This window comes from Mixophyes fleayi, chromosome 1 (genome assembly GCF_038048845.1).
Source record: "Mixophyes fleayi isolate aMixFle1 chromosome 1, aMixFle1.hap1, whole genome shotgun sequence".
NCBI lineage: Eukaryota > Metazoa > Chordata > Amphibia > Anura > Limnodynastidae > Mixophyes > Mixophyes fleayi.
Window position 1 is genome coordinate 83046252 of NC_134402.1, and position 16687 is coordinate 83062938.

A 16687-nucleotide genomic window follows, 5' to 3' on the forward strand; every position below is an offset into this window, starting at 1 on the left:
TCTAACCTCCAATATTGATCCAGTCATATTCCTTTCAGGACTCATGTGATATAATGCTTAAGGAACTGTGAGATTGAATGCACTTGATGGTGCGGCATTCTAATTACTGGTATCCCATCATCATCATCATCACCATTTATTTATATAGCGCCACTAATTCCGCAGCAAACAAAGAAAATACACTGCTATTCACTTATTTATGTCACTCATAACACATTTGGGAAAGTGACATTGCTCCAAAGAGTAAGGGTGAAAAAGCTTTCCAGGTAATACTTTAATATAAGGGCAGCACAGTGACTTAGTGGTTAGAACTTCTACCTCACAGCCCCAGGCTCATGAGTTTGATTTCCAACGATGACAGTATCTGTGCAGAGTTTGTATGTTCTCCTCATGTTTGATAGAAGGTGGTAAATACACCAGATCACCCCACAAATGTCTCCACCGTCACATACAATGTCGGAGAGTATTGATGTAAGTGATGTGGGCTGACCATGTATATCATTTTGTTGATAGTGGTGGAAAATGCTGTCTCAGAGATTGTTATTGAATATCCCTGTGACAAGATGGGTTTACCCATATGAACTCACTTACCATCTACAGATTTTATTAATTCTTTTGTCTAAAGTGGATAGATTTGGATTCACCGATTCTGATGGACTATATTACATGTAGCCTGCAAAGTCATTATTGTCTTGATATAGATTGAATATGTGTGTGGTTATGAACCAGGAGATGATGGACTGAAAGCAGCCAGCTTTTAAATGTAGCCAGGGGGGCTGCTTGTGCCTTATTTGGGCTGCATAATGTCTGTTATACTGTTTCCTGGTCAGTTATCCACTCCTACAATGAGCAGCTTGAGCCTCTTTCACATGATAAATGCATCACAGGTGTTAATACAGGGAGTTGCTATTCATCAACAGGACTAAGCCTTGCAGTAACTAGTTTGATCCTTGATTGTTCTTCAGAGGACTGTGACAGACTTGCAGGCACTATCTCAGAAGGGTATAACCCCACATGGGGCTGCTAAACAAAATCAACCAGTTCTAACCTCTAGACACCTCCCAGACAATCCTAAGGCAGTTGACCACTGATTCACCTTGCCGGGTGATTATGAGGTAGTTAAAAAGAGTCCTTCAAGGGAATATCTGTTTTTTTTTTGGAATATCCAGAACATGGGATCAGAGTTCTGTCTCCTACCAGCTACAACATGCTTTTGGATTGCAGCCCTATGTCTTTGCCTGAGCATGTTGCTCCAACAGGAGCTGCTTGTTAGTCTGCCCACCAAACTTGGGTACAAACTCCTAGCATCTCGGTAGAGAGTGTAAGGTAGAGCGGCCAGGTCCAGCAGGTTACAAGAAGCGAATCTACAACTTGGGCAGGAATTATTCCCACCACTACAAAGTAGGAACCTACAGCCGGATGTAAGAGAAACTACAACTTGTTCCGGAATTAAACAGTTCCATTGCAAGTATACAAACTACAACTTGGCTACAACTTGGTAAAATGTCATTATTGAACTCTTAAGCAGTTAAGGGGTAATTGACTCTGGGATGTTGTGGGGGCTTTTGAAGCTTAGCGATACCTTGGAAGTTTTTTTAACTGTTTATTTTTCTTGTTTGCTATTGTTACCTGTTATATCATGCAGGCTTCCCAGTAAGCATGCATAGGCTGGTTACATACTACAGAATTTTCTGACCAATGTGTTCTCTCTACAATGATTATACTAACGACTACAAAAAAAAGTCGCAATCAGCATGTCGATACATGCGTACACACTGTACATGTTTTAAAATAATTACCCTCAGATCTTTGCTCTTCAAATGTCATAACTGTCGGCTGAAAGGATAATGACTCTGTAAACTCTATGGAAATCCTAACACTGTAGTGTGTACCCAGCCTTTAGGCTGAAACATAAATTCTTAGCTCTTCTCTAAAATGGTGCAGTTCCTTACAACTGGAGATGCAATGTTTGCTTGGGTGATATTTTCACCACCACCAAAAGCAAGCAATCATTATCTTCTACATTTGAGCAAGGGCAATGTTTTCGAGAGTAACATTTCTGCACTTCTGTGCATGAGCAAAGATTTCCTAAATGAGATTCTCATGCATGTCATGGACAGGTGACCAAACACTCTCTATAAAAGGTGCTAGCAGACCATCTGGCAGGCTTGTTTCTGTAAATTAGTAATTAAATTATTGATTGGACTATATCTTTGACCTTTGACATTGGACAGTTCTTGATCTGACTACCTTCCTGGCTCTTGATCCCAGGCTACATTTCTGATTATTCTACTGTCTGCTTACAACCAATTAATTCTGGCAACTACCCTTGGCTGGTTAAGTACTTAGACAGTTTGATTCAAGTTTTGTTCAAGACTTTTAATATTGCTACTGGAATCTACAGTCTGCATTATTTTCTGGTACAAACTATTCAAGGCCAAACAACACTACTCCCATCAGGTAAGAAAAGCTGCTACATGAGAGGATAGCGATTAACTTTGACCTTATCTTCTAAGGAAATGACTGCGCCCAAACTACACCAGGAAAAGCACACCAAAATATTATAGAAACACTAGACTCATTCACTGTTGGAAACAAGCTCTCAGGGTTGTAGAGTTCTTTAGGTGGCAAAAGTTGTGCACTCATCATTTGTGCTGGATGTGGTGAAGGATAATTCATCCTATGATGTCACCATCCCTTCACTGCATCCATCGTCTACTTGTTGCACCATTAAAGTAAAAAAAAAATGCATTGCAAGTGTGATGAGTGACTTAAGCACGCAACATAACTATGATATACTGTTGTGTTGTACTGTTTTTGGCTTACTTTACTGTTTGTGCCAAAGGTTAAAATTTGCAATCAACTGACCTGCATTTGTTCACCTTTACATTAACGCATGGATATCACAATCTTAGAGTGTGTGATTATTAGAAATGCTCACTGACCCCCGTGTTTTGGTTTTGTTTTTGGATCTGGATTACCGTTGTGTTTTGGTTTTGGTTTTGGTTTTGCCAAACCGTCATTGCGTGTTTTGGTTTTGGTTTTGGTTTTGTTTGGTTTTGTTTTGCTATTTTGTCTAAAAATCAATGTTTTTGGACCTAAAATAACCAAATTTAGTGCTCCACCTGTTTCTTGGATAAGTAATGTAATTAAGTAAAGTAATTTAAAGCTAATAAATTATCCAAAAAACAGTTTAATTCCTAGTAGGCCTTCATTAATTCTACACACAAACCAGATTGTCTTCCTCTCCATCTATGAATATTGGCAATACAGCCATCGTCTTTGGATGTATATTACACCCTACACTTATACTTAAATATGTAAAGAAATGGACAAAGGCAGTTTGGTTTCTGTCTCTATAGGCCCCCCTCCACTTGTCGAAAATACCAAAAAATTCAGCCGTTATAGACTGTACAATATTAATAGAAATGGACAAAGGCAGTTTGGTTTTTGTCTCTCTAGGCCCCCCTCCCCTTGTATAAAATACCCAAAAATTCAGCCGTTATAGACTGTACAATATTAATAGAAATGGACAAAGCCAGTTTGGTTTCTGTCTCTCTAGGCCCCCCTCCACTTGTATAAAATACAAATAAATTCAGCCGTTATAGACTGTACAATATTAATAGAAATGGACAAAGGCAGTTTGGTTTCTGTCTCTATAGGCCCCACTCCACTTGTCGAAAATACAAAAAAATTCAGCCGTTATAGACTGTACAATATTAATTGAAATGGAGAAAGCCAGTTTGGTTTCTGTCTCTCTAGGCCCCCCTCCACTTGTATAAAATTCCAAAAAATTCAGCGTTATAGACTGTACAATATTAAGAGAAATGGACAAAGCAGTTTGGGGTCACTCTGTGTACCCTTAAGGAGAAATTGCCCAAACAGCAGCCTTTCAAGACGGTACGTGATATGGAAATGCCCCAAATCCCTTTCCTCTTTGGGGGTAGATTGAACCCTACACTTAAATAGAAAGTTTTAAAAGGATGTTATCGTCATCTTCTTCAGCTTCATCCTCACCCTCATCAGTGTGTACGTCATCATCACAGGCTATCAATTCATCGCCTCTTGAATCCGCCATTAGAGAACAGTCAGTGCTTGGATGTCTTGGATGGTGAAGGCCTTCCTTGTGGAAGATGTAGTTCATTTTTATAAACATCATTTTCTCCACATTTTTGGGAAGTAACCTTCTACGGCGATCACTGACTAAGTTCCTTGCTGTGCTGAACACTCGTTCAGAGTACACACTGGAGGGTGGGCAGCTTAAGTATTGCAAAGCAAATTTGTACATGGGTTTCCAAATGGCCTGCTTTTCTTCCCAGTAAGTAAAGGGACTGTCTGACATTTCCATATCAACTACCTCTTGAAGTAATCCTCCACCATCCTTTGCATGTTAATACTCATATTGGATGGAGTTATGGGCAAGGTCACACATTTTTTTGAGAAATCCTTCAAACCAGCCCAGATGTTAAACTGTTCTGGTCTGCCCTCTGCGTCTTCCCTGCTTTTTTTTGTAAAATTCAATTTTTTACGAGCAGCAGCTGCTTGAGAAACTGAAGGAGGACACATCGGCAAGCCAAAGCCCAGTTCAGCGGACAACTTGCTGAGCAATAGCTCCTTGCAAAAGTTCACATCTCGTTCATTTTGAAGCAAAGACTCAATGTAGGTTTTAAACCTTGGATCAAGCACAGTGGCCAAAACATACTGATCCGAGCTCAAGATCTTAATAACTCGAGGATCATTGTGAAGCGAATTAAGTACTTGATTGACAAGGCCAACATACTTTGCGGAATTGCTTGCTTTCATCTTCTCCCTCAGTTTCTCAAGCTGCTTTTCCAATAGTCTAATTAAAGGAATGACTTGGCTCAAACTAGCAGAATCTGCACTCACTTCACACGTCACAGCTTCAAATGGTTTCAGCACCTTGCACAGCACTGAAAGGATTCCCCACTGTGCAAGAGTGAAATACATGCCCTCTCCTTTCCCAATGTCATGGCTTGTGCAATACGCTTGCATGGCTTTGCGCTGTTCCTCCATCCTCTGCAGCATGTACAGGGTGGAATTCCACCTAGTTACCACCTCCTGCTTAAGTTGGTGGCAGGGCAAGTTAAACTGCTCTTGGAGCTGCTGCAATCTCCTACATGCTGTGGCTGAATGCCTGAAATGGCCTGAAATTTTATGGGCCACCGAAAGCATCTCCTGCACCTCACGGTTAGTTAGTAGGAAGCTCTGCATCACCAAGTTGATGGTGTGAGCAAAACAGGGAATGTGCTGGAAATCACCCAGCTGTAATGCTCGCACTATATTGTTGGCGTTATCAGAAATTACATATCCTGGGGAGAGTCCAAGTGTTATAAGCCATGTATCAATCACATCTCTTAGTTTGCGTAACAAATTGTCAGCTGTATGCCTGTTAGTGAAGCCGGTGATACAAAGAGTGGCCAGCCTGTGACAATTGTTACGTAGTGGTGTACATGCTGCTGCTGTTCCTGCTGGTGAAGGTTAATGACCAACCCAGTGGGCTATCACAGTCATATAGTCTTTGGTTTGACCACTTCCACTTCCACTGTGGTTAAGTGGACAGTGGGCAGAATGGCATTTTTCAGCGCAATCTCTACATTTGTACACACTTTTTGGTATAGTTGTGGAAAAGCTTTACGGGAAAAATGGTGTCCTGATGGAATTCTGTAACGCGGACACAAAACCTCAATTAACTGTGAAAAACCAGCTGCCTTTATTGTGGATATTGGATGCAGATCTAACACTAACTTGGCTGCCATGGTGTCTGTGATTCGCTTGGCGACTGGGTGACTGCTGTCATATTTGCTTCCCCTAGCAAATGATTGTTTCACAGTTAATTGTTGAAATGTAGGACTGCTCTTTTTCTTGGCCTTCCTCTGGGCTGACGATTCACCCCCAGCAGCAGCAACAGCAGCAGCAGTGGGACTAACGCTTTCTTCAGTGGAATCAATAATAGTGCAGGAGTCATCCAGCCTTAATAAGTGGTATGCAGGGCTAACTCCGAGCGCTACTGAGGATATTGATGAGGATGGTGTGGTGGGTGTATTTTGTAGCCATCGGGATGTCGGTGAGCAGAGGGTCCTAGCTGATGATGGAGTGCTTGTAATTTTTTTGGAAGAACTTTCAGCTTTTCCTAACACTTTGCCATGAACTCTCGTCAAATGGCGTAACATAGACAAGGTTCTAAGATGGTTAAGGTCCCTCCCTCGACTGACTGTAGCTTGACATACACTACAAATGGCTATACAGTTGTTGTCTGGATTGGGGTAGAAATAATTCCACACATAAGAAAGTGGATTTTTTTGTTTTATGGCCTGGCATGACATGGGCCTTTTTCTTGTCACGTGCCAGAACTGCTGCCACTGGTGCAGGACTGACACAAACAACCTCATCCTCATCAACATCCTCATTAGCGCCCTCGTCGCCTACACAAATCTCCCCCTCATCCTCTTCTATTTCCAAAGTGGCATCCTCAATTTGTGTATCACCGGCTACACTCGGGCTGTTCAGGCACACATCAGCAGAACTGCTGAAAGGGTCCCTCTTTATGGGTACACTAACAGAATGCCCACGATTAGACATCCCACTGTTGGATGGACTCTCCACAGAGATTGGTGTCATTTGTGATTCAGAGCAAACATTATCCTCTAATGCCTTACTGTTATCTTGCTGCTCGGCTTTGACGCGTAACAGTAGTGCACCACTTGTAGGCTCGGTAACATTTTTTGATCTGCCACTAATAGGCCTCATTCTCTCTTTGCCATTGCGTGTGTAGAATGGCATGTTGGCAATTTTTTTTTTATAGCCAGTTAACTTTTCCTCAGTTACACTTCTTTTTCGCTTCAACACGGTAAAAAAAAGTTTGGGTGTGTGTTTTTTGGACTGATTTCAAAGGACTGTGTAGTTTGACATCGCCTTTTCCAGATGACGTACTGGGAACACTACCATCAGGACTGGTGAAAAAACCTGGTTGCTCATTCTGCTCATATGTGGACTGCTTTGAATCCATTATGAGCCCAAAGCACTTATAGTGCTACAAATTGTTTTAGATACTGCTGAAAAATATGACTTTTAAAGAAATGGAAGTTGCTCAATCAATTTATAGGCTATAGCAGGTGCGTGAAAGGGTGGGGTTATCCTAAAAGGAACAAGCACACAGAGATCCCCAGCACACTGCTATAGCCAGCAACAGATCTGCTATTTCTATTGTAGATAAAAATGCAAAAGTCTTAGTTGCACACATTTGCAAATGTATGTTAAAGCCACCCACCTCTCCACGATACTTTTGCTAATAGGGTGGTCCTAACTCTAAACAATGAGAGTCCCATATATTTGGGCCATACATATGTGTTTTTAAATTGAGAGCTAACTTACCAAAGAGGTACCCCAGAAGTCTCCAAATAGCACTCCAATGTCAGCACTCCCCCTCAGCTACTGACACCAACATGCCTCTCAGACAAATAAAGAAATGGAAGTTGCTCAATCAATTTATAGGCTATAGCAGGTGCGTGAAAGGGTGGGGTTATCCTAAAAGGAATAAGCACACAGAGATCCCCCAGCACACTGCTATAGCCAGCAACAGATCTGCTATTTCTACTGTAGATAAAAATGCAAAAGTCTTAGTTGCACACATTTGCAAATGTATGTTAAAGCCACCCACCTCTCCACAGTGCTTTTGCTAATAGGGTGGTCCTAACTCTAAACAATATGACTTTTGACAGCCAGAAAAATGAATGCAAAAGAATGGTGGACACCCCAAAAGCACTCTGGAGTGGTAAATATAATTCTTTTAGACTGCTGAAAAATAGTACTTTTGACAGCCAGAAATATTAATGCAAAAGAATGGGGGACACCCCAAAAGCACTTGGGAGTGCTAAATATTATTTTTTTAGACTGCTGAAAAATAGTACTTTTGACAGCCAGAAATATTAATGCAAAAGAATGGGGGACACCCCAAAAGAACTTGGGAGTGCTAAAAATTATTTTTTGAGACTGCTGACAAACAGGACTTTTGACAGCGAGAAATATTACTGCAAAAGACTGGGGGACACCACAAAGCACTTGTAGTGCCAAATATTGAAGGAAAAAAGGACTCCTCTATCCTCCTCTCTTCTCTTCTCTATCAATTGTTATCAGAATTGTTATCAGAAATGTAATCAGAATTGTTTTCAGAATTGTAATTAGAATTGTAATCAATCAGAATTGTTATCAGAATTGGATGAAGAATAAGGTATATTCTCTGTCCCTGCTCTAATCAGCCTGTGACTACACCCTGCTCTCTCCCTCTGTCAAATGGCGATGGATTGCTGTGGAGGCGTGTATTTATAATTTTCAATTATCGCGAGAACCGAGCCCCGAGATCCGACGACGTCACGATGATGTTCGGCCTCGATTTGGAATCCGAGCGGGCGGGAGAGTACTGAGCCTACTCGGCTCGGTACTCGGATAGGCAAAGTTCGGGTGGGTTCGGTTCTCGGGGAACCGAGCCTGCCCATCTCTAGTGATTATGCCCTTTGCTGATTGTGTTATTCTCTTGTTCCATGCTAACATCATATTAGAAATCTCTGCTCGCAAACTTTAACACGTAGAGTTGTCTTGGGCACTTAAGTTCTAGCCAATTGCGTGTCAATGATCACTCTTCTTCCACAGTCACCTAGATCTATTCTTGCAACCAGGGCAGGCCAGCATTTTTATACATGTTCATAACCATGCTGGAATGTCATTTACTTTAGTAACAAATAAATCACAGCTGTGTGGAAGCCCTTGGTTACAATATGCTTAGTTGCCATCATTTGCCCAGGTGTTTCACCAGAAATCTCACCAGAAATTAACTATTTTTCAGTCCAATCGAGACACAGGTTTTTCCTAATTCCCCATATGGATTATGTCAGAACAAGAAAATAGTAAGATTTCAGTAAATACAAGGGTCACAACATTTGATTAACAATTGTGGAGGCAATAATTAAATAAAACATGTCAAAATTATTTATATTTATATTTTATTCTTTTTTTTTCTCATGGAGGCAATATTAATTATTCCTTTTTTATTAGAGTGCCAATACTTGAGGCACTACAAGTGATAGTATGCACTGTTATCCATGTGCATGTTGTCATTTCTAAACACATGAACAGCATATATATTTTGCATTTTTTTTTCCTGATACCCGTCCTCCATGGCTACCAGGAGGGGAGCATTGCATCTCTAGTGTGGGGGTCCGAATGTTTGTTCTGGGCTCTGGGACCCTGGACTTGTTGAAAAAGGTATTTTTTTTTTTTTATTATTAGTTCTGTGTGAACTATTACCTTTTTTTTCTTATTACAGATTTCAGTAGTTAACCATTACCCATGCTTGATACATGGGACAGTTTGTATAACTCCCATGTATTAAGCATGGATGGTGGTTTTAATCCACATGATTTAAAATTAAGCGCTTTGATGTGCAGTTTGTCCTTTAGTAAATCACACATCAAAGTGCAGGAAAACCTGTGGTTTGATCAAACGTCAGGTTAGTAAATTCTCCCCATTCTCCCCTTGTTCCATAATAATACATTGTCTCTCCGCCATCACTAATCTTAAATATTAAATCACAATAAATGGTTTAAGTTATTATCATATACATTGTATAAAGGAACAAATTTATAAACAAGATCTGTGAAATCTATAACAAAACAATGAATGCTCAAAAACATTGCTACCAGCACACTCCTTAGCTCTGATTCATACTAGTCATGGCATAGACATCGCACAATAACTCTATGGGGGAGATTCAATTCCCTCATTTTTGCTCACTCCCCATAGAGCTGCAAGACAAAACGAGTGGATATATTTATCGTATAGACGGTAACCAATTGAATTCCCCCCTATGGGTGGCATATAGTATGCATAGAGAAGTTTACTTTAATTAACAATGTTTTATTTGGCTATTAACATAATTGATTCACAGAGTTTAGAATTTCCTGACCAAATTAATCACAGATCGAATTGTGAGAAATGACCAAAGCTTAGAAGCTTAAAAATTATATGATACATCTACATATATTTAATGATTCTACACCGAAATATAAAATACACTTTTGTTTTATTAGAAATGTTGTGATCGAATTTCAGACTCTATGGGGCATATTCAATTGGCCCATAACTGTTGAAAGTAACGCGCCCGTTGCGCTATTACCGTTACTGCTGTAATAATGCGCATAATTACCGTTAGTACAGTAATCTTAAAAGTTGTTTTTTGCGCCGTGAGCAGAAATCTGGGTAAATTTACCGGTAATAGGTTTAATGATGCGCTACTCCTGGGGGGAATGGGGATTGAATTCTCCCTATAAGTCTTAGTCATATTCTTTTTGTACAATAGACTTTTTGCATTGGAATAAGCACAAACCACACGGTTTCTATTCCTATGAAAATAAATAAAACATGGGCAATGTTAAATTTGTCAAATATCTAAAATATTTTGATAAATTGTTCACAGTGAAACCTCAATCAATTTTTTTTGTTGTTTTTTTAAAAAAACAAAACAAAAAAAAAACCAGACAAGCCAATGAGCCTTTCAATATAACACTTATAGGACAAATAAAATCATTGTAAAATACAAAAACATCAGAGGAAGAAGGGAAATAAGCCAGGTACTATATATTACTGGAAGTCACTATATAATATATATATATATATATATATATATATATATATATATATATATATATGTCTGACCCCACCGGTACCCCACCCTCCGTCTAGGGGCTAATGTCCCTGCAAGCCTGGAGAAAAAAAAAAGAAACAGCCGACATGGGCAGAGAAGATAGGAAGGCATGCTGGGAAGAAAAAAAAAACAGAAAGTTGCAGCAGTTGGAAGAGAAGAAGGATCATGGAGGACAGGAGAAGGAGCATGCAGTGGAGGAAACATAACTGACTAAGGGCTATGGCGGTGATGTGAGAGACCAGCGCTGTGTAGACAGAGGAGAATGTCATAGGGGGCACTATAAGCTGGGCTGCTGTGATAGGTCTGTACAGAGGAGAGTGTCATAGGGGGCACTATAAGCTGGGCTGCTGTGAGAGGTTTGTACAGAGGAGAGTGTCATAGGGGGCACTATAAGTTGGGCTGCTGTGAGAGGTTTGTACAGAGGATAGTGTCATAGGGGGCACTATAAGCTGGGCTGCTGTGAGAGGTCTGTACAGAGGAGCAAAGAGACAGAGAGAGTCTGATAGGTACCAAAGTTTCTTATATTGTTCAAGTGATTGGACTGAACCATATGTGTTAGTTGGATAGGGTTGTGGTGCGGAGCCCTGAAGAAAGTTAACTTTGCCCTTTTCCAGGAATGATATATTATAACAAGGGTGAGGATAGGGATAGTTACCTAGGGTGATTAGACTGACTCCAAGCAAGAGAAAGCTACAAAAGTGTTCAGTTATTTATGAAATATTTACAAAGAGGAAATAATTTATTTGTCAAGGAGTCTATTACATGGATGTCACTGTATGTTATGCCTGGTAAGAAAGTCAGTGAAGAAACAAAAAGCTGCCATTATTGTGGATGTTACCAACGTCCATCAAATCCAGTTGGGTACAAGTGAGAGTGTGGTTTAACCGGTAATTGTTTTTAAAGTTATTGGAGCGAACTCTAAGGCGGGGAGATAAGTAAATTTTCTTGCACCTCAAACGACAAACCGCTTTATATTGAAGCTGGAAGAAGAAGGGACATTTATTCAAACTACAGTACCTTATGAAAAAGCTGCATAACAGTATAGTATATATATATATATATATATATATATATATATATATATTTGTTTCTTCAGGACTGCATTGCTATTGTAAGTGTTTATATATGTTTAAAGCAATTCAGACAGATATCTGAGTACAGTTTTATATCAGTTTTATTTAGTGTAGCAAGTATTATATAAGTGGTGATAGAGATACATGTACTTTACAATAGGTCAGAGACATCTGTTTCAGGTGATATACCAAATGTTGTTGTGTGCTTTTTGTTACATTTATGCGATTGAATTGTTCGCACTATAATAGTCTAATTTTATATAAAAACCTTTTCGAAGCTTTCAGCTCAGCAATAAATGTGCCGCTGTGGCTTCTGAATTAGATTCAGTGTGATTACATTTTATGTGTGCACCTCTGGTACAGAAAAGGGGGGAGGAGGGTTCCTTGGTCTACCTCTGGTATTGCGTAATCCAGGACACTACTCAATGAAACCCTGGTGTGATCTGACCTAGGTGGAGGCACTGCGCTACCATTGAAGATAGAACGTTCAGACCACCCATAGACAGGATACACGTATTGACATGTCTACATACACGCCATAACACCACAAAGGTATTATATATCTAATATTTAAATGCTTAGTGGCGTCTGTCTGTGTGTGTGTGGGGAAAAAAAAACCAAGTTGCAGCGCCACCTGCTGGGCAGAGTTATACACTGACCTACTAAATTCTTAGTGTGTGTGGGAAAAAAAATTCAAAAAGGGCTGAAATTTGGTAGGGCTCAAACTCATTTTCGTGAGGTAATTTTACCTCATGAACACACATGTGTAGAGGCGTGCGTTAGTGTGTGTGTGTGTGTGTGTGTGTGTGTGTGTGTGTGTGTGGAAAAAACTATTTTCTCAGAAAGGGCTTATCCAATTGACCTGAAATTTGGTATACTGACATTATTTGACAAAAAAATTAGAATAGTCAAGTCAGTTAACTTCCATCATCCCCCCTTCCCCCCGTGGGAGGGGTAGTAAAGGCTAAATTTACGAGTTAAGGGGTCAAACTCATTTTCGTGAGGTAATTTTACCTCATGAACACACATTAAAAAGGCCGCTTGCGTCGGGAAGTAACGATCTTCCCCTGAGGAGGCCTGGGCTAGGCCCAAATGCATGACAAGAACCTTTTTAAGACCTTAAGGGGCATATTCAATTAGCTTTTTGATTTGCGGTAACGTGCGTTGCCGCGAAAAGTGCGCATTCTTGCGGGTATTACGGTACCGCATTAACGCGGATTTTCGTTCGCAACCCTATGGGCTGCGAACGAAAATCCACGTTATTGCGGTACCGTGTATTACGTTTCGCGGCTGTTCCGGCGCGTTACCGCGAATCCAAAAGCTAATTGAATATGCCCCTAAGTATCTTGATTTGACTAGAATGCATGAGTATCATGCACGGGTTAACTTGTGTATATATATATATATATATATATATATATATATATATATATATATATACACACACATGTGGCATGAATGTAGTAGCACATTGAACTGCAGAGAGTTCTGCTGGGATTTTGCTAGCACTTTTGGCACTTTTACCTTTCAGGATATTTGATGTAAGTATATTTTACCTCTAGTTAGAAAGGCACAATGTCATCAGAAGGACATCGTTAGAAAAATGTGCCTTTATATAGGAAATGTCAGACACAGCCTGTGGCTTTACAGTAGCAGAGCGATAGCGACATGCCATTAACTTTGTCCTTTAGTATCACTTGCAAAATGGCAAATCTTCTGTAAGAAAAATAAAATGACAAATATTGATGTAATGCAGTCTAATGGCAAGTGTATAATAGGTTGCTAAAAAAAATATATTTAGCTTTCTATTTCGTCTTTTGTTTCTATTACTGATATGGAATTCACTACTCTAACATAGTTGCAAACTGCCCTTAATTTCTAGGAACAGTCCCAGGTTTTAAATATTTGTCCCTGGAAATGTCCCTTCTTTTTGATATTTTCCATCTGAACAATATGACTTATCTTCCCTACATTAAAATCAAATTACTTATTCTTATTTCTGGACTTTATTATTCAAATTACATTAAAGATAAGTATTTGATATGCAAAAAATATAAATTAGGTTCAAGTGTAATGGACAATAAAGACATAAAGATAAAGACTTAAGGAAATAATGCAAAAATGTCAGTTTTGGTCTCTTTATCAAGCTAACATAGCAAACAACCAAATCACTTTTATTTACATCAGAAATGATGCCAAAAATATCATCAGCGTAAGCCATAATGATATCATCTAAATATGAAATGATAAAAACCAAAAGCATCTATTCATAAATCAAGGTCATATCAATCTAAACTGTAATATAATTATAAATCATGTTTATATAAGGGACAAAGGGGCTATAGATAGTGAATTGATGTGCTCTACAATAGACCATAGGCTCTGAATATAGTGAGCAAAGGGATTCTGTATCTACTCCGGTGCTGTATTAAAACTATCAGTGGGGGGGGGTGCTACTATATAGTAAATAACAATAGGAAATTAGTACTATATAAGGGAGTGATGTGTGGTATGTACTGGAATGTTAGCTGAATTATCTACTGTTCAACAGAACCTACTATATACACTGGATAAAAGGATCTGGTTCACATTTTGCAACTGGAGCCAAGGGTCTCAAACTACACCATGCCTCCCAACTTGAAGTTGGGGAGATGGGACAATATGCATGCGGCACACCTACAGACAGCATGGCATGATGTACGGGCAGCAGCAGTCAATGGGAAAAACCTCTCATCTCTCAGTGTGGGACAAAGCTGTCCGCAGGTGGGACAGCAGGACAGATCACGACAATCCTGCCTAAATCAGGACAGTTGGGATGAATGCTACAACACCATTAATATATAAACTGTTCCTCCTTTGGTAAACTCCACTGTCTCCCTGGTGGTAGAAGTTTCAGCCAAACTTTGAAAGTAAGTGTCCTGACCCTGTATCCAGCAGTGAGCAGGATGCTAAAGATAAACACCAGACTACACACATCCCCTCCAAGCTGGAAAATAACCAAAAAGAGTCCGTGCAGCACAAAAGTGAGAGCCTTCTAACATTGTCTTATTCTAAAACTCAATGCAAGGGTAAAGGATAAGGATTAGTGTATGTGGGGATGTTGATGTGTGATAAATATTTACCTAAAAAGGTATGTAAATTTATAGCACACATGATTGGGCTTGAGAGGAGTTGAGAGAGGTTTTAAATAGTAGACATTTCCCTTAGTTTGGTATGTGAAAGTATTCATGATATTGGACCAATACATTTCAGTATTTTGGTAAGTTGGTTTATAATTCTTTTGCAGAATGTTTATAGCAGAACATGTTCTTTAAAAAGTATGTTGTAAGAGTTAAAAAGTTGTTTGAAATTTAATTTTTGCATGTTTTTTAAATCAAACTTGGTGAGAAAATCTATTCATTCTATGTGATCTATATGAGCCAATTATGTTATAAGTGAATCAAGAGGCAAAATCAGTTGCTTTCTGAAAAAGGTGTCTTAATATTGCCACAATTTATATTTAGTCTTAAGAGATGTAAGGGCAGCTTACTATAGGTAAGGACTCTCACACGTCCTGTTGTAAGAATGTATCCGGTGTTCAGTGAAAGCCGTTACACTTAGAAGAGGTGTGAAAATTCTGCAGAAAGTTCCATAGGTTCACATGCAGTATGTGGTAGATTTCACTTATCTTGCGGTATCAATTTTTATAAAAACTGATGGATATTTAATATCTCTATAGCATTGTTACCTAGGTGCTTGGGACTCCGAGGAAGCAGAGTTAAACGCTATCTTACCAGGGACACTGCAGGGTCAGGGGAACTGAGGTATTGGTAGGAAGATACCAGTAGGCAAGGAAGGATTGGTTACACACTGATCACTAGTTGCTAAGCCACTCATTTGCCACTAATCAGTTCTTTGAATAATACATGAGGCTCAGCCATATATGGTTACATTATACAAAGCGGTGAAACAAGCTCCTTGGTCAATCTGAGTGAGGGGTACACTATTGGACCACCATTATGGGAATAAGATTCGTCCTCAGTTAGTATAATATTTAATAAGTATGTAAAAAATAAATACATATTTATTTAAATATGTCTAAAAAAATACCTCAGAGGTCGATGACCTGTATAAAAACACTCCTATTATATGCTCAGTGAATTTTAATATCCTAGTAACTTGCAGTAGGGGTACATTATCCCATATGATATTATTATTATTAGTATTATTATTATTATTATTATTATTATTATTATTATTATTATTATTGTTGCTATTATTATTATTATTATCCAGTATTTATAAAGTGCCAACAATTTACATAACACTATAGTATGTTGAAATGTAGTGGCAAGCAAATAAAAACTGTGCTAAACAGAATGATTAATAAGAGTATGGTAGTCTAAGGATAAGCCTCCCAGAAAACATAGCTTTCAGTCAAAACAAAAGTAAATAAGAAAAAAAAGCGAAAACTGTATTCAAAAGTGTGAAATCTGTAGTACTAACACTATCTTTCTGTGGTTTCAGGCTGACACTTACGCTGTCCTGCCCCATGGATCTGAAAAATTTCCCTATGGATGTGCAGACTTGTATAATGCAACTGGAAAGCTGTAAGTGAGAAGGAAAATAATCTAAAATAATGGTTACATCAAATGACCACTAAAGCTAAAATACAGTTTATTTAAATATGTACAAAAAAAACTGCTAATCATGCAAAAATCTATATGTAAAAGTCCCTAGAGACTATCAACAGAAGATATTCTAGATATTCATTATCTTTAAAATGACACTAATGCCAGCCTATTTTTGCCTCCTTTGACAAATGGGTTGCTAACAGAAAACAATAGCTTGTAGTCCGCTAATTTGCTAATGTAAAACAATGCAAAATATATGTGCTTCTGTCAAGATATATAATCTT

The 16687-nt window shown here is 38.9% G+C and overlaps 1 protein-coding gene across 1 annotated transcript in view; it reads left to right on the forward strand.

Moving 5' to 3' along the window:
- The window catches only part of GLRA3 (glycine receptor alpha 3), a 184629-nt gene that overhangs the window by 132918 nt on the left and 35024 nt on the right, over positions 1 to 16687 (forward strand). The window contains exon 5 of the mRNA XM_075197606.1: positions 16297 to 16379. Coding sequence (XP_075053707.1) covers positions 16297 to 16379 — 83 coding nt within the window. The remainder of the gene's footprint in view (positions 1 to 16296; positions 16380 to 16687) is intronic.